The sequence below is a fragment of the Myxine glutinosa genome, chromosome 1, assembly GCF_964187855.1.
Source record: "Myxine glutinosa chromosome 1, kmMyxGlut1.1, whole genome shotgun sequence".
Taxonomy (NCBI): Eukaryota; Metazoa; Chordata; class Myxini; order Myxiniformes; family Myxinidae; genus Myxine; species Myxine glutinosa.
In genome coordinates, this window is record NC_136261.1 from 204,365,741 (window position 1) to 204,387,358 (window position 21,618).

Genomic DNA, 21,618 nt, shown 5'->3' on the forward strand with positions numbered 1-21,618 from the left:
CCTCTGTGTTGAAGTTCAGTCCCCCTACAAATAACTTGGAACTTTTGTCGCTATCCCGAGCTGGTGGGGTGTTATTTTCCCTGTTGTGCTCTTTACCAACCCTCGGGTTACCATAAATTTGCCCCCCGGCCAAATCATTCCCAATAATCACAGATACTCCCTCTACAGGAAGCGTGGCTTGTAAACCGACGGTGACCGGTCCTGACACCAAATCGGATTCCAAATGGATGACATGAAGTGGGGCACTAACACAGCCACCGATCCCTTGTAACCGAACACTATCACCAGTTGCGGTACTCTTTGACAATGGCAAAATGCCTTCAAGCATTAAGGATTGATGGGCTCCTGTGTCCCTCAAAACCCTAACCGGTCTTGGGTTAGTCAAGTCTCCCTTGAGTGAGACCAACCCCTCATAAATAAATGGTTGGTAACTCTTCTGTGGGCGATTTCTTACGTTTGCCATCGCATTCGGAGTTGTACTAGTCGGACTCCGCTCTGGGTTGTCCCTTTTCATGAGGTAACGACTGGACATCAAGTGTCCAGGTTTTTTGCAAAAGGCGCAAATAGGCCCGTAGGAAAAACTCGTGGTCTGCCTCGGGCCCCCCGGGAAATAAGTTTGTCTTGGGCCCGTAGCCCCCTGATTTCGAACAGTTCGGGTATCAGCGTTGCCCCCATATTCATCTCGAGGCCGCCGCCATGTATTGTTGTTCTCCGCACCTGCTGGTCCACACCTCCCCTGCGGAGATCTAGGCGAGGAGTTAGGTTCGTGGACCCCTATCCGGTGTGTTAAGGCATAATCATCTGCCATGGTGGCTGCATCCCACAACTTTGGTACTTTCTTTTCCTGCAGGTACACTTTGATGTCCTCGTGGACACACTGTTGAAATTCCTCCACCAGGATCAAGTCTCGCAATGTTTCGAAGTCTTTCCCGACTCCTTTCGATTCACACCACCGATCAAACATGTTTTCTTTCACTCTGGCAAACTCCACATGGGTCTCACTCTCCCTCTTCCTGGCATTCCTGAATTTTTGCCGGTAAGCTTCAGGAACCAACTCCTAGGCTTTGAGGATGTGCTTCTTCAATACCTCATAATCTGCACATTGGTCCATTGGTAGCGCCGAATAAATCTCGAGCTTTTCCCACCAGCACACTTTGCACTAGTATGGTCCAGGCCTCCTCCGGCCAGTTTAACTGTCGAGCCACTTTCTCAAAGTGTGGAAAAAATTTCGCGACCTCCTTTTCACTGAAGGGTGGAACCAGCCTCACATGTCTGCCCACATCCCAGGTGTTCTGGCTAGGTGTCGACCCCGTCAGCAAGGGTGGTACCTCTCCCCGTTCTCTCATTAACTCCAGCTCCTTGAATTTAATTTCCTGCTGAAGCTCCATGTCACGTTCCTTTAATTCCCTTTCCGCTTTTCTCTCCTCTGCTTCGAGGTCCCTTGCAGCTCTCCTCTCCTCTGCTTTTCTCCCTTCTAACCTTTCCTGGAGTTCTCGTTCCACTCTCCTTTCCTCTGCTTGTTTCTCTTCTCTCCTCTCTTCTGCTTTCCTTTCTTCTTCTGCTCTTTCCTTTTCTGCTTTCCTTTCTTCTTCTGCTCTCCTCTCTTCTGCTTTCCTTTCTTCTTCTGCTCTTTCCTTTTCTGCTTTCCTTTCTTCTTCTGCTCTTTCCTTTTCTGCTTTCCTTTCTTCTTCTTTTATCCGTTCCTGGCTCCGTAATTGCAACTCCAGTTTCCGGAGCTCAACGTCTTCTGGTTCTTCGGGTAGCCAATGCCAGGCTAACTCGTCCCATGTTCCTAATCCCACCATAGACTGTATCACTGTGGTCTGCAACTCTGCCTTCCTCAAATTAGTTCGGACCTCCAAGTTAAAATGTTTGGCCAATTTCAAGAGGTCCGCTTTTAGTAACGCTCGGAACTGTGCCTCACTAGGTGTTACCGCAAAGTTCTGTGCAACAAACGCCATGGTGACTATCGTTAACACCTGTTAACCTTCCCCCAAGACTTTACCCCAATTTCTCAAAAATTTACCAATTAATAATTAATTTAAAATTTTTAATTAATAAAAATTATTATTTTATTATGTTATACAATTTTAAATCCCGGACGTAGACACAATACACAGCATATGATGTCACACAGAACAAAGCAAAAAACATGCCAAAGGAAAACCAAGAGCACAACCAAAAGCAAAATCAAAGCCAAACGTAGTTAAACCACAATCGCGCATGTGCACGTGCAAATTACGGCGTGTGTGTGTGTGTGTGTGTGTGTGTGTGTGTGTGTGTGTGTGTGTGTGTGTGTGTGTGTGTGTGTGTGTGTGTGTGTGTGTGTGTGTGTGTGTGTGTGTGTGTGTGTGTGTGTGTGTGTGTGTGTGTGTGTGTGTGTGTGTGTGTGTGTGTACGCACGCGTCATCGCTACTGGTCCTAGTCTCCCCTTAGACACCCACCTCCACTCGGGTCTGCCAAATCTCAGCCCCTCCCCTTGCCCCCTATTGGCTACCTTGCAAGAATGCAAATTGCCCTCGGAGCATATGACAAGTGAAGCCCCAATGAGCCATTGACCAATAATAAATCTGAGGGCACTTCATAAACTGATGAAATATTCGCATATGCTTGTCGAGTCTATCGTGATGTATGGACTTCAATACAGATGCAGTGAACCAATGTAGCAGTTTTTGACAAACATGACGACTCATTGATCCAAAAGCGGAGCGACAGGTAGGCTCCAGCTAGTATTCTAGTAATATAGATAACTACCTGAGGACTAGCTCTGAGCTTGGATCACATGGGCATAGCTTCAAATCAACATGTAACTCTCGCCTGGTAAGTGTCAGTAGGGCATCATGTTTCAGCAATTTCCGATGCTTGTTTCCCAGGTAGTGAGTCTGTTTATCAAATACAAACGCTGATGGCTCAAAGTGGTCTTCACAAACAACACGATATTTTTAATAAACATACGTTTTGATGTTGAATTTGGTTGTTCCTCGGTTTTTCAACCATAAAGCCCACGATCATTGATCTTTCCGTGGGTCAGAGATGCAAAAAAAAAGACTTCTGAGTTCTGTGGGCAAATTTCCTGACTATTCGAACAGTTAAAAGCTTGGCACATTGGCATCTTGAACGCTACAAGAATTTGTGATGAAACACAGACGTACACGTTTGTTGACGAGTTGTGCACCCGTAACATCATGCAAATCGAAGGAAGTAGCTCATTTGCATAACGGAAGTGAAAATAGTCCGATTTCAAAACCCATTTATCTGGCTTATTATTCTCCCCCAATAAATTTTTTGTATTAATGGGTCAGGGATATCATCCTCTAAAACATACCTCTTCAAAAAAAAAAAAATGATTGTGTCCCTTTAAGAGTGCTTGAAATGTGCGTTTCCCAATCGGCCTGTTACCAGGTTTTGTCGCATGTTGTGACCACAGTGAGGTCATTCTTGTTATTATTGAATTCTTTAAGACCCCCTTTACACAGGGCTGCGACCTTTGTGCCACCTTTGAACGACCAAAAAATGGCCAGGACGCTCAATGGTCGCCTAAACCCAGAAAATCCTGTTTCCATGTAACTGCTCCAGTGATTCTTGTGCCTCCCTTGAACCACCAAAAATGCAATTTTCATGGCGATCTACGAGCAACCTGTGCGTCCACTGCGCCACCTGCCTGCTTCCCCTGTGCAACCTATGGCAACCAACGCGATTAGAAGCTACATAGGCGACCCCCGAGCAATGTTTGGGCAACCATTGAGCCTCCTCTGTGCCATCATTGGCGACCAACGGCAACTAACAGCGACCACTGGGCGACCATTCAGCCATGCTTCTGCCTCCTAGGCGACCCTTGAGCATTGTTTTGGCGACCCCTGGCGACTGCTGGGCAACCTGGAGTGCCTGGGTATATATATGCCCTGATTCTGGTGCTTTTCCATCAGTTTCATCCAAGCTGCCAAAGTGAGAACATCTCCAGAAGATAAAGATTTTGGGATGAACAACCAACTCCTCTTGCATACTGCCATCTTACAAGGTCACCAAGCACTGCTGGTGAACCAGATGGCCATTGCTGTCCTTAGAAGAGGGATGAACAGGCACAGAAGAAGGAGACCACGAACCTGGTGGGTCCGCCCCTGGCTGACAACAGAGAAGGTTACAATTCGGGGACTACAGCCAACTGATGCAAGAACTGCGGCTAGAAGATGAAGGGTCCTTCTACAATTACTTTCGAATGGAGCCAGCGATGTTCGATGAACTCCTCCAAAGGGTTGGCCCAAGAATTACGAAACAAAATACCAATTGGAGAGCAAGTTTGGAGCCTGGTCTGAAGCTGGCTGCGACCCTCAGGTTCCTTGCTACTGGGGACAAGTACCCTACCCTCCAGTACCAGTATCGTGTGTCACATAGCACTAGCTCTATCTTTGTGCCAGAAGTTTGCAGAGCAATCCGAGAAGAGTATAAGAATGAAGTTGTCCAATGCCCAAGAAACCCCCAAGAGTGGCAGACTGTTACAGATGACTTTAAGAACCGGTGGAATGTGCCTCATGCATGTGGTGCCATTGATGGAAAACATGTAGCAGTGCGATGTCCTCCCAACACAGGCAGCCTCTACCACAATTACAAGGGGTTTTTCTCTGTGGTCCTGCTTGCGTTGGTGGATGCCAACTACAAATTTCTATGGTGTGATGTTGGTGGCCTTAGTACGATGTCTGACTGCCAGATATTCAATGAATCAGAACTGAAGCAGTGCCTTGCAGATGATACCATCAACTTCCCCGCTCCTGAGCCACTGCCACATGATGACCGTGACACACCATTCTTCCTACTTGGTGATGATGCGTTTGCCCTCAGGACCTATATGATGAAGCCATACTCTTCCAGGGGACTCGCCAAGGAGCAGCGGATCTTCAATTATCGTATATCTCGTGGCCGACGTGTGGTGGAGAATGCATTCGACATTCTAGCTCAGCGATTTCAAGTCCTCCTTTCAACGATGCAGCTGTTGCCTGAAGCTGTCCGGGATGTGGTTGAAGCAATGAAGCATGCATCTGTCTTCACAATGTAATGCGCGAGAGATATCCAGCCCTACAGAATGCTGCACTTGATAAAGAAGATGAAAATCACAACCTCATCCCTGGAGAATGGCGACAGCAAGCAAACATGCACGGTGTCGAACAAGTAGTTGGACCCAACCGTGACACACGAGCAGGGAAACAGCTGCGAGAGTACCTCAAGCTGTATTTCAACAATACTGCTGGATCTGTTCCTTGGCAGGACCGTATGATTTGAGCTGTTGTGTGTGTGGAACAGCGTTCTCATACTCATGGACTTTATTCAACATGAACATTTAATGATGAACATTTTCATAAAACTGACGTTAAAGAAACAGTATGGAAACGCCTATGGTATGGCAGTCTATGAAAACACTTATGGTAGGGCAGTCTATACACGTCAACATACACAACACTTTAGCTCTACTCAGTCACTTGCAGTTGCTTGGAGTTGAGGGGTGTTAAGTGGCTGGTCACTGATGCGACGACTTTGGCCCTCTCCTCCCTCACTGGCTCTGGCTAAGCCAGATTGATCGACGGCTTGCAGAGTGTCAGTGTCCAGGTCCCTTAGGAGGCTCAAACCACTCAAACGTAGAGAGGATTCTGGGGTACTGGTTGAGGGTGATGTAGGAGCTGTCCATGGGCGCGGTTGAGATGAGCACGGGGTGTTCAACTGGAAAAACTCTTGCTACAACCGGCGTGGCTCCATTTAGTCTGGCAGATAGGTGTAACAATTGTGGGTTTATACGTACAAGCATGAAATTTGGCACAGTCATAGATAATAGTCTAATGAATAATTCCAGATATGGACCCACCGCGAAAACGTCCTATGGTAGCCGTGGCGGCCATTTTACAAAATGGCCGCTTTTAGTCTAGTGGCTAGATAGGGGTCTCGTGCACCCCCCCGAAATATACTTCTCATTGGTGTCTATAGATAGGAAAAAATGTGTAGAAAAATCTCAAGCCAGGGACAAACGTGGGAAAGGCATTCGAAGGAGAGTTGACGGATCCACTGTTCTTCCAGGAAATTGGCAGCAGTTCCTGAGAATTGATGCAAACAAAACAGAACTGTTTGCCTTCTTGACAAAACACATCACACATCTTGTATCAGATAAGCAGATAGTCACCACGGATGGTTCAGATGTGACGTGCATTCCCGCACGCGACACCAGTCATCTTGCCCCATGTGACCATGAGGAGGCTGATACACGAATGATGATACATCTCGCGGATGCAGTCCGTGATGGATTTCAGAAAATTCTTCTGCGTACGGTGGATACAGATATAGTGGTATTGGCTGTGGCAGCAACAACCAAACTCAAAATCCAGGAGCTTTGGGTGGCCTTTGGGACAGGCCAGCACTTCAGGTATATTCCAGCACATGAAATTGCAGCATTCCTCGGACCAGATAAGTCACAGGCCCTCCCGATGTTCCATGCATACACAGGGTGTGACACAGTCTCGTCATTTAATACACGGGGCAAGAATACAGCCTGGGATACCTGGAAAGTATTTGACGAATTGACGCCAGCGTTAGTTCATCTCTCCACGGGGACAGCAGACATCTCTGATGACGTTGTGGCAGTGCTCGAGCGGTTCACCATTCTTCTCTACGATCGCACCAGCAATCTCGTCAACATAGACGAAGCTCGACAGGCACTCTTCACGAAGAAAGGACGAGCCATGCAAGCTATTCCCCCTACCAGAGGAGCCCTGGTACAACAAATCAAGAGGGCTGTGTACACGGGTGGCCACTGCTGGGGAAACATGCTCAAGGTTGTTATGGATCTGCCCTCACCTGGGGATTGGGGATGGATCGATCCCCACAACTGGAAACCCCTGTGGTCCATGCTTCCTGAAGCCAGCATTTCATCAAGGGAGCTGATTTGTTGTAAATGCAAAAAGGGTTGCCAGGGACGATGCAAGTGCAAACAAGCTAGTTTGAAATGTACCGCTTTGTGCCAGTGTGGTGGAGAAAATTGTGACGTATAAACAAGATCAAACTGGAACTATCTAGTAATATAAGTTACCGTTACAGTGCTTGGTGGGTTAATTGACATTGCTGGCAACACAAATGCAAATTGTGGTCATTTGGAGAATACAATTATGGCATATATGTGTATCTAGTCATTTCATTAGAACATAAAGAAGCATTTGTGTCGTCCGGTAAAAAATAATCGCGGTCAAAACGGCCATTTTGTAAAATGGGGGGAGGCAAAAGCAAAAGGGAGGCAAAGGGAGGCAAAAGCTTTGCCATGGTGGCTCAAGGGTTGTCGTGGTCGCCGAATGGAGGCACAGCGGTCGCCACAGTCATCGTTCAATGCACGCTATTGGTCGCCCAAAGGAGGCACAAGGGAGGCAGAAGCATCGCCCAGATTGACAGGAAAATTTGCAGCACAACGCATCTATTACCTGGCGACCATTGGGCGACCACTGTGCCTCCATTCTGCAACCACGGCAATGCTTGTGCCTCCCTTCTGCCTCCTTTGAGCCACCTTTGAGCAACCAACCTCCTCGGCGACCACTGTGCCTCCATTCTGCAACCACGGCAATGCTTGTGCCTCCCTTCTGCCTCCTTTGAGCCACCTTTGAGCAACCAACCTCCTCGGCGACCTTGGTGCGACTGTTTTGAACATGTTAAAAAATTTATGGCGTCCATGGCGATGTCTGACCCTCCTGTGTACCACCTTTGAACGACCTAGGCAACCATTCTGCCTCCTTTGAGCCTCCAACGGCGACCTGGAAAATTTTATGGTCGCACAAGGGAGGGACAAAGGTTGCCATCCTGTGTAAAGGCCCCCTAATCAGATGCTTATATTGGTCATCAGCCCCCCTGCTCTCTAAATATCGGTATCGGCATTGGTCCTTGAAAAACCCATATCGGTTGACATTTGCACGTCGCACGTCGCACGCATTTGCACGTCGCAAAGATATCCTTTATCGAAGAGTTTGTTAGTGTTACTTGGTAATGATGCACAGCATCGTCTTTCCAATTGTGGATGTCTATTACATATATCGCCAAACCTGCCATGTTCACAGAAGACATTCCCACAAGGTGGCAATTTCATCTGTTGAGTATTTGTGCAGCACACACCCATCTACTTGGTCCTTGCACGAGCCCACATCATTGTGAGTTTTCAGTGTGAGCATCTGCCCGTTCATTGAGCTGAGAAAGTTCTCCAAGTCATTCGTTATGCCGAGGCACGTACTTTTCCAAGTATTTTAGGCTTCTTATTTTAGGCCATTTTAGGTAGCAATCCTTGTATCGCGCACACCCTTGTATATAAACTTGCTGCTAAGGGCTTCTGCACGTGCGTGCCGAGCATTCTGGGGCAGATGATGTCATTTTGAAAGTCCTGTGTTGCTGACAGGATGGCCTAGAGCCTAGACTGAGGTATGCATATTCACCTATAAGCCGTTTAGCCTGCGTAAGATTACTCATGACTGATTACTGCATTAGCCTGCCTGCGTTAGACCCAGCTATAAACTCATCCCGGTGTTTCACAGTCAAGGTGATTCATCAATGTGTGTGCCTTCTCTGAGATGGACGTTAAAGGGCATCCCATCTGCCAGCATGCATTGGCAGAGGTTAAAGATCCCACGGTGTCCTTTGCGAAGAATAGCTATCGCAGGCACTATTGCCAAATTTCAAATTCCTGCCCTAAATAGTCAAACGCCAGGCCTGGCCAGCCGGTTCATGAAGTCTCGAGCCAAGCTTCACCTGGCCGACCCCAAATTATAAGATAGGTTAATAATGGCCGTTAACCCTTTGAGTGCGGGATTTTTTTTTGATAAAAATACCCCCGGTACGGGATTAATTTAGCATTTTGGTACGGGAATGCAACCACATACTGCCGATCTATTTATAGGTATAGTCGATGACGTGTAGTAACGTCATCCGTGCACAAAACTTTTTCGTGGGTTGTGGCACTGGACGTCATCCGTACTCAAAGGGTTAAACAAGAAGAAGAAAATCCTGTATTGACAATAATCGATGAATAATAATAGTGTCTCGAGCTTTTTTCAAGCCACCTGGATTAATCACGTGAAAAGTCACCATCCCCGCACACAAATGAAAAAAAAAAAATTGGACTCTAGACATGAAAATGATCCTAACTTCTTTTCTTGTGCATTCCATTGAAACGTTAAAGAAAGATACGCGATCGAGTGGTGTTCTACTAGAGATAAGTCTCAACATGATTGAAATAATTGTGTGGTCGAGTCTCAACATCATTGAAATAATCCACATTACCAAAATAATATTCGTGCACATTCATGTATCTGTGCCTGTTCATGATTATTTATGGTTCCCAAACCCCTTTTTCTCGTACATGCAGAGCTTTTGCTAAGTTACAACGATGATGACATTTACCTCTGTGATGTTCACCATGGTGATGGCTCCCTCTACAAACGCCGTTTCAAGGGTCACAGGAATAATGCCACAGGTAATCATAGCTTTTTCCCCTCATTATTTTCATTCTCATTTTTTGTTGTGATTTTACCCGAGTTTTAACCACTAGTAAATAACGTGTATGTGACAGCTTTCACGGTTTATCATTTATCATGCGAGAAAAAGCTGCTTTTCAACCCTATCTTGTGCCAAGCGTGCTGCGATTTCTGGTCCTCACCGGGCGCACACACACACGTTTCTGGTTTCTGCGCTGGGCAAGCTGCCATCTCCAGTTCTGCGCCAGGCGCACTGCCATCTCCCGTCCTGCGCCGGGAGCATACAGATCGCTCACTTCCGGTCCTGCGCCAGGAGTGCACACACACTCGCGTCTAGTTCTTCACCGAGAGCACACGCTCATCTCCGGTTCTGCACCGAGAGCACACACACTCGCGTCTAGTTCTTCACTGAGAGCACACGCTCATCTCCAGTTCTGCACCAGGAGTGCGCACACACTCACGTCTAGTTCTTCACCGAGAGCACACACTCATCTCCGGTTCTGCACCGAGAGCACACACGCTCGCGTCTAGTTCTTCACCGAGAGCACACGCTCATCTCCGGTTCTGCACCAGGAGTGCGCACACACTCGCGTCTAGTTCTTCACCGAGAGCACACGCTCATCTCCGGTTCTGCACCGAGAGCACACACGCTCGCGTCTAGTTCTTCACCGAGAGCACACGCTCATCTCCGGTCCTGCGCCAGGAGTGCACACACACTCGCGTCTAGTTCTTCACCGAGAGCACACGCTCATCTCCGGTTCTGCACCGAGAGCACACACGCTCGCGTCTAGTTCTTCACCGAGAGCACACGCTCATCTCCGGTTCTGCACCGAGAGCACACACACTCGCATCTAGTTCTTCACCGAGAGCACACGCTCATCTCCGGTTCTGCACCGAGAGCGCACACGCTCATCTCCGGTTCTGCACCGAGAGCACACACACTCGCGTCTAGTTCTTCACCGAGAGCACACGCTCATCTCCGGTTCTGCACCGAGAGCACACACGCTCATCTCCGGTTCTGCACCGAGAGCACACACACTCGCGTCTAGTTCTTCACCGAGAGCACACGCTCATCTCCGGTTCTGCACCGAGAGCACACACGCTCATCTCCGGTTCTGCACCGAGAGCACACACACTCGCGTCTAGTTCTTCACCGAGAGCACACGCTCATCTCCGGTTCTGCACCGAGAGCAAACACGCTCGTCTCCGGTTCTGCACCGAGAGCACATACACTCGCGTCTAGTTCTTCACCGAGAGCACACGCTCATCTCCGGTTCTGCACCGAGAGCACACACACTCATCTCCGGTTCTGCACCGAGAGCACACACGCTCATCTCCGGTTCTGCACCGAGAGCACACACACTCACGTCTAGTTCTTCACCGAGAGCACACGCTCATCTCCGGTTCTGCACCGACCGAGAGCACACACGCTCGCGTCTAGTTCTTCACCGAGAGCACACGCTCATCTCCGGTTCTGCACCGAGAGCACACACGCTCGTCTCCGGTCCTGCGCTGGTTACATGCACACGCTCGTCTCTGGTCCTGCGCTGGGAGCACGGAATCGCCCGTCCTGTGCGTCTTTGTATGTCCATTCATGTAATTTTAAAGCTTATTTTGTGCAGATTTTAGAAGGATAGACTTCTCAAATGTTTCCTTTTCTTTTTTGACTTTCTGCTCATTTTGTCTTGACATGTCATATTTTTGTTCTCCCCCACTCGTGCAAGCGCCTTTGTTGCCATTATTCACTAAAGTATTTCGGATAACTGACGTATTTTTAGTTTTCTTCTGTTATGACATTATTTTCCCCTGTATGCCTTGTCTTGTTCATTCTTTCAACCCTCTTACACCACAAAAAGATTACTCTCTTCTTTCCCTCTGCCTACTTTTTTATCTTCTGACTACCCATAGTGAAAGGTGTCAATTTTATGGGTAGTGGGGGTGAATTTGTGGTGAGCGGAAGTGACTGCGGACACCTCTTTGTTTGGGACAAAGAGTCAGCTCAGATCCTGCTCGCTTTGCCGGGTGACACTGGTGGTGTGGTGAGTACGCAGGATGGTTTAATATTTGTAACTATTCATTTTGTCACTTAAAAGTGCCATTTCAGTCATTTGCTTTGATAACCAATTTGGGATGCCAAAACGGTTTGCTTTACGGCAACCCCCAAGTGTAGAAAAGGTTGGTTATCACCGAAACAAAGGAACCATGGTGGTTCTTATGAGTTGCACTTTGTTTCTAGGTTATGTGGGTGAACATAAACTTTTCCAACTTGGCACATACATTGACACATTTTCCAACTTCATGTTTGTGACGTGCCTGTCCTATATACATTATACCTGGAGAGCAACTCAATTCAGATCGCAAGGCCAAAACAAGAAAGGACTTCTGCCTACATCACAGAAAACATTAGCGAGGGCAAGTAGGGAACTATTTATTTATTTATCGATTTATTTTATTTTTAAAGTTTTTTTTTTTTTTTCTTTTTTTTTTTTTTCCCCCATTTATAATTTTGTAGGCAAAATATTTGCTCTTCGAAGAGGGGGTGTCAAAGGAACGGACAACAAGTGACAGTGAATGAACAGGAAAAGAAGAAAGGGAGGAGGGGATTTAACATGCAAAAGTGTTTGGTTGGAGGGGAATAATGGAAGTAGAAAAGATTACAGGTCACGACGGAGGATTACGTGAGATGGTGGAGCACCATCTGCAACATGAGATGGTGGGTAGAAAAATATGTGATTTAACTGTGTCTCATGGGAAATGACAATGATGTTGAGACCTTCAGATTCTGCAGAATCAAGGAGATATGTGTGATGCTGGTATGTCAGCCCATAGGTGAGAGCAGTCCTTCAATGTGCTACGGACAAAAGCTTTTGAGGATTTGTTTAGTTCTGGTTAACCTGAGAGAGGTTGAGATCTAGACGTTCAAGAGAGTGAACTTCCTTCAAGAGCTTATCACAGAAAGAGGTGGGTTAGAATGTTGCTCTTTCTGGACTGTCAGTGATTGTTGGATTTGTCAGGATTGAAAGACAGGTTCCAATAATTGTCAGATCAATTGGCCAATTAACCATATCGGCATTGGTCCTGACCTTTTTTTGACACTTGAAGTCCCCGACCATTGGTGAAAAATATGCATAGTTGAGTGATCACGACATAATCCAAATAGATGTTCATAGATAAGGCTCTGAAAAGAGGAAAGTAGACATCGGCAGCGGTGATTGATTCCATTTTCTTGTCGTTAGAACTAAGCCTACTGGCTTGTAATAATTACTGCATTCTTGTGAATCACAGTGATGTTCGTGGACTTGCAGGCAACGAGGAAGCAGCTAAAGGAGGAGGATGTTGAAAAGAGCAGCAAACAGGATTTTGTAACATGGGAACTATTGCCAACTTGGCCCGTTGCCAATGAAGAGTCGATGCTGGATAGAACCTTCTCTCCCTTCTTGTGTGTGGGGAAAAAAGTCAAGAAGGCAGTGGCTATAAGAGGATAAGGTGAACACAGGTTCATCTGTAGGGTTCATGAGACCTGGAGGCAAACACCGAGTTCAGACATTCTCCCTCATCCCAAGCAGAGTCTGGCACGAGGTCAGTTGAAGTGAGAAAAGGAGGGGGACCATGCTACAGAGACAGACCTACCAAGGCAACACCTGGACTTTGAGGAAGGAGACTGGTTGGAGAGTTAGTTCTTGCATTAACAAGATGATTTCTCTATTTATTTATTTTTTTGCTAAGTCTATGTATTAAGCAAAGCAAATAAATGAGAAATCTATGTATTAAGCATATGTTGGGAGCATGGGATTGATATACCACTATGCATTGTTGTTGTTTTTTGCCAATTTTTTTTTTTAAGTTACACATTGGTGTAACTTTTATTAGAACTATCCTCATACGTAAATATTTTGCAAAAATATTCAAGTTTCGTATTCCTGTGCCGTTTCTGCATTCACACCTTCCTGACCCGTTCAGGGATGACTTCGAGATTAATCAGATTTGACCTGCAATTATTTTCGACACATACCACTTTTCAAGCCAGTGCCAATTGGAAAATTTTATTGTTTGATAATTTTGCATGTTAAGATTTGATACCACTGTCCATCATTCAGAAATTGCAGGGCATCCATTTTTATTTTGCAGCATTTGCTTTGTATCTCGGTTGAACTGTGCTTTGTTTAGTTTGCATACGCAACAGCAATATTTGGATTTTTTGCATGTCTAAAAATATTTTCAACTTTTGGCAATAGGTTATTCCTGTCTTAATGAAAGGTATTCGACTTGAATTGTGCTTACTTAAGTGTGTATGCAATTGATTTCATTTTATGCTATCCAACATGCATTGCAGCCTTCTCTTGGTTTTGTTTCCATCTTGATTTTTAGCTCAATTGCTTGGAGCCTCACCCACACGCCCCACTGCTAGCCACTTCAGGGCTTGATTCAGATGTAAAACTCTGGTCGCCAACAGCAACTGAACTGCCTGATCTCTCGCAGCTGTCAGAGGTCAGGGGCCACAACCTTATTCTGGAACTGGGGTCATATGTTTCTCACTCCTTAATCCTTCTTTCTATGCGCCCCTTTTCCCCCTCTGTGCCCCCTTTCCTCTTCCTTTCTCATTATTCCACACTCTCCCACAGCATTGCACATTTTAATATGTTCCCCTTTATGTTTTCTATTCTATTTTTATTTCATCCCTTCTCACTTGGGTGGCATTATCAAATTCTGGTGAAGCTAAGAGGAACTTTTTATTTATTTTGTTGTTATTATTATTATTATTATTATTATTATCAGAACAATATTTAAGATCCATCCAATGCATTGCGTTTCCAAGAGCACTGAATATCTCTTTTAATATAAAACATGTAATGACATTTATGTCTATTAAGCAACTTAGATGAAAATGATACCTGTGGATTCTAAAAAGCTATACTTTTTTGAGGTGTACTGTTTCATGTTGCAGGTGCTCAAGAGGAATAAACGAGAGCGCGATGAGGAAAGCCATGAGCCCGCAGGCCCTTTCAATTCCCACATGCTTTGGCTACTTATGCAGCAGCTTCGACATCGCTCGGTAAGCACTTTTTATTTATTTTTTGTATACAAGGTGAAGGCTCATGGAAGAGCAAGAACACGGAATGGATCAGAATGCAACAGAATAAAAGCAACAGCAGGGTTGAAGGACAAAATAGGAGACATGAACAAATGATGGGTGTGGGAGGAATGAGGGGTAGCGGAGGATGCATGGTGTGAACAATATGGATACTATAGCAAACTCTAAGAAAATTTAAACTAGAAATCTGGAGGGGGGAGTGGGATAGAAAAGATCATGGTTTTGGATGGGGATGATCTGAGTTGGCACTGAACAGCCGTCTTGAATACTTGGAGGGAAGAATGAGATTGAAGAGAATATGAAAGTTGATTCCACATGCGGACGGGCAGGGGTAGGGTGGTTGGGGGGGGGGGGGGAGGGGATGGGGGTGGTGGGGGGAAGGGAAAGAGTAACAATGAGTGTAGGTGAGCAGTGATCCTGGATTTTGCGAGTTTCACCAGAAGGGGGTTGATGGTGAACCGGGTGTGCCCTGCAGAAACCTGGGGGAGAGGGTACAAAGCACAGGAAGAGCAGAGGGTGCAATACCAGAAAGGAGGTGATGGAAGGCAGAGAGACCACTGACCTGTCTGCAATGTGAAGGCAAATTGATAAGCCCATAGACTCTGCTTCATCATGGGACATTCCAATAATCCTGAAGGCCTTGGTTTCCACAGCGTTGAGCTGAGCAAGGTGTGAGGCAGGGGAGCCAACCTAGATGGGAGAACAGTACTCCATCAAGCTGTGGATGAAGGCTTTGTAGGTGGGTATGAGTTCAGGTGTGCTAAGGTAGGACTTTGTACGATGCAGGGCTTTGTCGGCGACTGGCTTTGGAGACCAACTTTGAAATGTGGTTTGCTCAAGAAAGATCATGGCTGATAGTAAGACTCGGGAGTTTGAGTGATTAAACTTCCTTGAGAGGATTGTTAAGAGAGAAAGATTTGTCAGGATTGAAAGATATTGTTACGGAAACGGAGTACGGCTCTTCCCCTTAGCAAGAGGGGGGTTAATCCCCCTTCTATTTGCACTGGCCGTCTCTGCTCCTGAAGCTACCCCGCTCCCTCCACGAGGCAGGTGGGCAACTTCGCTTGAGACCACGGACAAGATGTTATTTTGCCGAGCGGTTTTTAGCAGCCCGTGGCTCGAGCCATTAACAAAAAACTAAACCCGATCCTAAACGTTGGCCAAATCGTGCCACAGGTGTTCAATGTGGAAACCTCTAAAGCGACCGAATGTGAAGAAGCAAAAGGGGTAAAGAAAGAACACAGGGATTTATTAATTATTTACACACAACCAAAGCAGAGAAGAAAAGAAATGTAATTTACAGGGAAATGGAAGGAGCAGAAGGACACAGAGCAATTTCTAGCTTATCTATACAGTCTTACTTATTCCCCAGACAGAACAAACAAGACAAACTCACGTACACAAATGGATGAATGAGGGCAGGAACGAATGGCTGGAAGGATGCGAAGGTGGGACCACAGGGCACAGTAAACAGGTCCTCTCCAGGCAGGAAGCGAAGAGCCGGCAGCTCCTCGTATTCAGCTTTACACCGCACACCGGTAGGGTCACTCGCTGCCCCGTCAGGGCTTCACCCGGCTGGTTGAAGCGGCTCCCTGCAGAAATCCCTTGGTTCAGAACTCAGCTGGGTCACACATCTGCTGGGTCACGCATCTGCCGCATCTCTCCTGGGTCATGCATCTGCCACATCTGCCGCATCTCTCCGAAAAGGCTTGCGTGGGCGCTTTTATAACGCGCTTCAAGATCAATGCGCGCCACGCCCGTGATGGTATCTCATGAACCCTGGTTGGCTGGTAGGGGCTCGCTGGCTCCACCTTTTCATGACGATGGGCGGGCAACGCCCTTGATGTAGCTCCTCCCCCTTTTTCTCCGAGGCTTGACCACGCCGTAATGGCGGCAAATGCAGTTGGCAATGATGCAGTTGGAAAGGGAGGCTTTGGGGGAATTTGAAAAAGGGGATCTATCTTATTCAATTCGGTGCAATGCAGTGTCAACTAGTGGGCAACAGAGCCTTAAACTGGAACACATAATAAAGAAATAACTATTTAGAAGGGTATATGATTTTCTACGTGCATGCGATGGACTAACTAAGGGGACGACCTTTGACCTTTACACAAATCGGAGGTATTTACAAGAATTACTATTTACAGAGGGTGATATTTACAAAAACAGGATTCTCAAATCCGCAACAATATATTCCAAGTGTTTGATCAGTTTGTCATTTTTTTTTCAAGGTCTGAAGACAGGGATAGGTTGCAGCCTGCCTGTTTGGAGGATGAGAGATGTTACGGCAGAGGGTGGAGTCATCGGCAAATACATAGAGATGTTCCAGAGAGTCAGAGAAATTGTTGATGAAGATCATGAATAGGACTGGACCCAGAACACTGCCTTGGAGCACTCCATACTCGACTGAGTTGAGAGCCACATGTTGCCTATAAGAGTGAAGGAAGTCAGGAAACCATGTGTGGAGTTTGCCTTGGATACCATAGGCAGAGAGTTTGGAGAGTAAGGCAGGATGCTAGACTGTATTGAAAGAACGAGATATGTCCAGAGAGACGGCCCTGATCTCATGTCTGGCATTGAGGGCCTCCATCGATTGTTGGCTGAGTCAAAAGCAGCTTATCCACGATATAGTGACCTGGTCTGAATCCAAATTTGTGATCTGAGATGAGGTTGGAGAAAAGGAATGATTTCACATCAACTGCGATGATGGATTCCATGACATTGCTGATGATTGGAAGTAAGCTGATGGGTCTGTAGTTAAAAGGATCAGTTTTTGCATCTTTTTATGTAATGTGGTGATGTTGGCTTATGTCCAAGCAGATGGAAGATGACCTAGAACTAATGATAGGGTGAAAAAGAGCAGAAAGAGGAAGTGCAAGAACAGTAGGGCAGGGTTTTAGGACATATGAGCTGCTGCCGTCCGGTCCAGTTGAGTTGAGTTGAGGGTTGCCAGAAAGTTTTCCACCTTGTTTTCTGGCTCTCCTGAGAATGGACACACACTTGTGGTCTTTGTGGAATGAGCGGTGAATTGTGATTGCCTTTTGTCAGGTTTGCTTTCCAGGAAAGGAAGTCTATTTATTTGAGTGCAACTACCTCACCACAGAATTAAGTGTACCATGGGTGGGAATAAGAGTGGGATTACTGAAGACAAGATGGGATGGCTTCTTTAAATTAGCCATGGGAAATTATTTCCGCTTCTTGTACAATGTTGTCTTGTGATGCAACAATAGGGCATCATGAATATCTACACCGCCGTGTCTGCTTTGGAATGCTGTTTAAGCCCGCTATCGAGCTGCGGTGCACCATATACAAATGGAATGCACTGTCTCGCTTTGTACTGCACCAGAATGGACTGCGCGCCAAAACATTTTTGTGTTTTAACAGTCACGTTCAGATCCCGATGTCACGGTCGATTCTGAGAGCTCTTCACAGTCAGATGACTCCGACGACGAAGAGGATTACGATGGAGAGTGGGAGAGGGTACAGTGCGCACCTTCATAGAGTGCATGCAATTTGTGCACATCTACAATTGAATTGTTTTATTTTGTTGCGGCCTTACTTAGTAAGTCATGGGGTTGGGTTTGGCAGGAGGAATTGTGTATAATTTGATGCATTTGAATTACTCCATAACAAGCCCAAATTATTTGATCAGATTGCTTTGTTTTGCAAGTGGTTATTGTTGTTTGGATGAGGTGGATGTGGGAAAAGGACACTGGAAATGAAACATCATTTTATGGTTGCCTTTATTTTACATCAATCCTCTTACGTTGAATGAAGATCTACTTTCCTATTGTTTGAGCATTGGAATAATGGCATGTGTGTTCATAATGAAATTTGTTCTGATAATGCGAAGTAAAAGTAAATAAATAAATAAGCGAAGGCCAAGGTGGTGTGTGTACAGTATGACGGAAAGGTGGGCTTTGATTTCTTGCACCACAAACCTCATTGTGGTCTTGTTGGTATTAAGGGCCGTCTTCTGGCGGAATTGAAACGTGTCATTGTTATTGGGGTTGTCACCATTAATATTTGGCCAGTGGAAACTATTTGCAATGGACCTCATGGCTAGAGTGAACAGGAATGCACAGGAGATAAAGATGGTTGTCACATGACAGGAAAGGGAGAAGAACGTGTGGTTGGGAATGTTTTGCGTTATAATTTGTTGATAATAAATTATATTGAAAATATGAGAATTGTATTATTCCATTGTGAGATTCATTTTCTGTAACCCTTGGTAGTTCTGACTTTCCAAAATTTCTTACATGCAATTGCTTACAAAGCAATGGAAAAGGGAACGAAATTATTCAATAAAGTTTTCCCACCATGTATGTCGGAGGGTGGCGTGGGAATTCCTTCATTCATCAGCGCTCTGACCTTGTTTTGAAATAGCAAAATGTTTTGCTTGCCAACTATTGATTAAACATCAGCTTCCATCAGTCTGGTGCTTCCAGGTCTTCTCCCCAGATTTTAATCTATCAATCAGAGATGGGTTATGAGGGGGGCAGTAGGGGGGGAGGTGGGAGATGAGGGATGTGACTGCTTTAGTAGACAAGAGACACTATTGCTGGCAGTGTTCTGGCTTGGCACAAAGCCTAGACTCGCATTAGTCTCCCAAACACTTGTCCTCAGCACAAGGAGATTTTTATTCCTTTTTTTAGCTCACCTGGAACTTAGTTCCGGGGAGCTTATGTGATGGTGCGTCATCCGTCCGTCAGTCCGTAAATACTTGCAACCTCTTCTCTGGAACCGCTGATGGGATTGTGACCAAACCTGGCACAAATGATATTTGGTATGTTGCAACTCGAGTTTGTTCATGGCATTAAAGGAATCGGGGTCTAAGGGGGTCTACCGGGTGTCAAAGTGGATCCAGGTTTGACCCCCCTCTTCCGCCCCAAAATAGGAATTTGCTTTTTCCTCTGATACTACATGCACTATTTCTATGAAATTTAACCACACCATTCATCACCCGTGATGTACCAAAATTTGTTCATAGCATTAAAAAAAATTGGGCCCTGAGGGGGTCTACTGGGGGAGTTGCCACCCCCTCCCCCGAAATAGGTATTTGCTTTCTTTTCAGAAACTACGGATACAATTCCGATGAAACCCGACCACACAACCTTCAACACCCATGATGTACCAACGGTTGTATGGGTGGACTCCAAAGCCAGTCACCTACTGGGCATCATCCGTCGTACGAAGTCCTTCCTTGGCACTCCAGAGCTAATCACCACACACAAAGCTTTCATCTGCAATTTGATGGAGTACTGCTCTCCCCTCTGGGCTTGTGCTCCTGCCTCATACATAGCTCGGCTTCACGCTGTAGAAACCAAGGCTTTTAGGATCATTGGTATCTCCCAGCTCACCAGATACTCTCAGCAAGGGAGCCTCGTGAGTGGAGGAGGCCAACGGGGCCGACTGCGTGCCTCATGGTTGCAGCAGTTTTATCAGCATCTCAAGGAGATAGGAATGGGCCATGCATCAGCCTGGGGGATGGACAGACGGAGGCCCCTGGAGTACCGTCGAAAAGTGGATGCGGCGACGCGCTGCAACGGCGCATGCTCCCATACCTGACCTAGTATCTCCCACGATGAAGCCGATTCTGAGAGCCTTTCACTCGCTCACCGCAGGCAGGTTGGTGGTCTTTGTCTTCTTCCAACTCCTCTCCGGCCTAGCTCTCCCTGCTCTGTCTGTGCTCCGTCCCCCAAATATTTCTTCAGGACGCTCAAGATCTACCAGCAACCCTCTTATGGTTAAACTGCCAAAATCAAGACTCTCTGCTCACCTTCACTCTTTCATTCCTCTTTTCTCCTGCCTCTGGAACAAATTCCCACACACTTTTCAATCCAACTCCCCCCTCCAGGTCTTCAAAACAGCTGTTCACCACAATCTCATATCTCCCCATTCCAAAACATTGATCTTTTCTAATCCTGTTAATCCAACCCATACACACCTTCAAATTCCTTGTTTTCTTTCCAGAAATCCCCAGTAGTGTCCACCTTGTTTATACCGTGTACCCCACCCCAGCCCTCTCCCTTCCACAGATCTCCCGATTGTTGTTGTGCTTCCCTCTCTCTCCCCTTCTTGTGTCCCGCTTCCTTTATTATATGTTTCATGTGTGTTTCTGTTCATGTCTTTAGCTCTGGCATGAGCCTCGACTTTGTATACAAAAATAAAAAGAGCTCCTGCTGCCACGCATATTTCTCGTGCTGTCAGGCCGGCGGTGCCCATGATGGGCGTGAGGCGATGATGAGGTACGTGCGTCGTCAAGGCGAGGTTGTGGTGAGGCTTCGTGTCGGGAGCAATGAACAGAGTGTATAATTGCTTAATGCAATGGAATTTAACTTGTGTGTAGGAAACAAGTGTAACTAAAAATCTGTATTAATAAACGATCATTGTGATGTGTCATGTATGAAGGAAATAGTGGATTAGTGGATGACAGTTTGGTTTTAGCGCACCATTCAAATGAGGTTGTATATACCCCAGATCTACTGTTATCTCTATATACCCCAGAAAGGATAATAACACGACCCTTCCTGCTGCTCCCCTAGAGAGCAGGTGTACTCGTATAAAAAAAAAAAATAGAATAATCATAGAATGTGCTTCATGGACAATGATTAAGCATTCGATAATGTCACCCATGTGAAGGTAATGGGAATTTTTCAAGAACCTTGTAAAAGATGGAAACTATCTTAGAATTTTGGGAAATTTATACTAAACCCCTCGCACCCTCTACAAAAGTATTTGTTTCTTTGTATAATAAAATATGTTTATGGAATAAAATGGCAGTAGTGAAAATGGATGTTTCTCCCCAGATAATGAAACACTAAAAAGCAACGCTGTCTACTTTCACCATTGCTGCTTAACTGCTACAAATAACTAATTCGTGGAGATGGAAGAATGGTAGTACTATAGTCATAGTTTGGGGTTCATCCCTCAATAACCTCAGGTATGCTGATGATACAGTAATTGTAGCAGAATCACCAGACCAGCTACAGAGGATAGTGATGGCAATGAGTCAGAAAGGCAAGGAATCTAATAAAATTTGTT

At 46.0% G+C, this 21,618-nt stretch overlaps 1 protein-coding gene across 6 annotated transcripts in view; it reads left to right on the top strand.

The window, feature by feature from the left end:
• Nucleotides 1-18,899, top strand: part of DCAF8 (DDB1 and CUL4 associated factor 8) — a 68,132-nt gene extending 49,233 nt beyond the window's left edge. For all 6 annotated transcript variants that reach the window (XM_068125678.2, XM_078782582.1, XM_068125685.2 and 3 more), the window contains 5 exons: nt 9,374-9,481; nt 11,391-11,521; nt 13,851-13,970; nt 14,428-14,535; nt 17,959-18,899. In XM_068125678.2, coding sequence (XP_067981779.2) covers nt 9,374-9,481; nt 11,391-11,521; nt 13,851-13,970; nt 14,428-14,535; nt 17,959-18,075 — 584 coding nt within the window. In that variant the 3' untranslated portion in view covers nt 18,076-18,899. The remainder of the gene's footprint in view (nt 1-9,373; nt 9,482-11,390; nt 11,522-13,850; nt 13,971-14,427; nt 14,536-17,958) is intronic.
• Nucleotides 18,900-21,618: the final 2,719 nt, after the last annotated feature.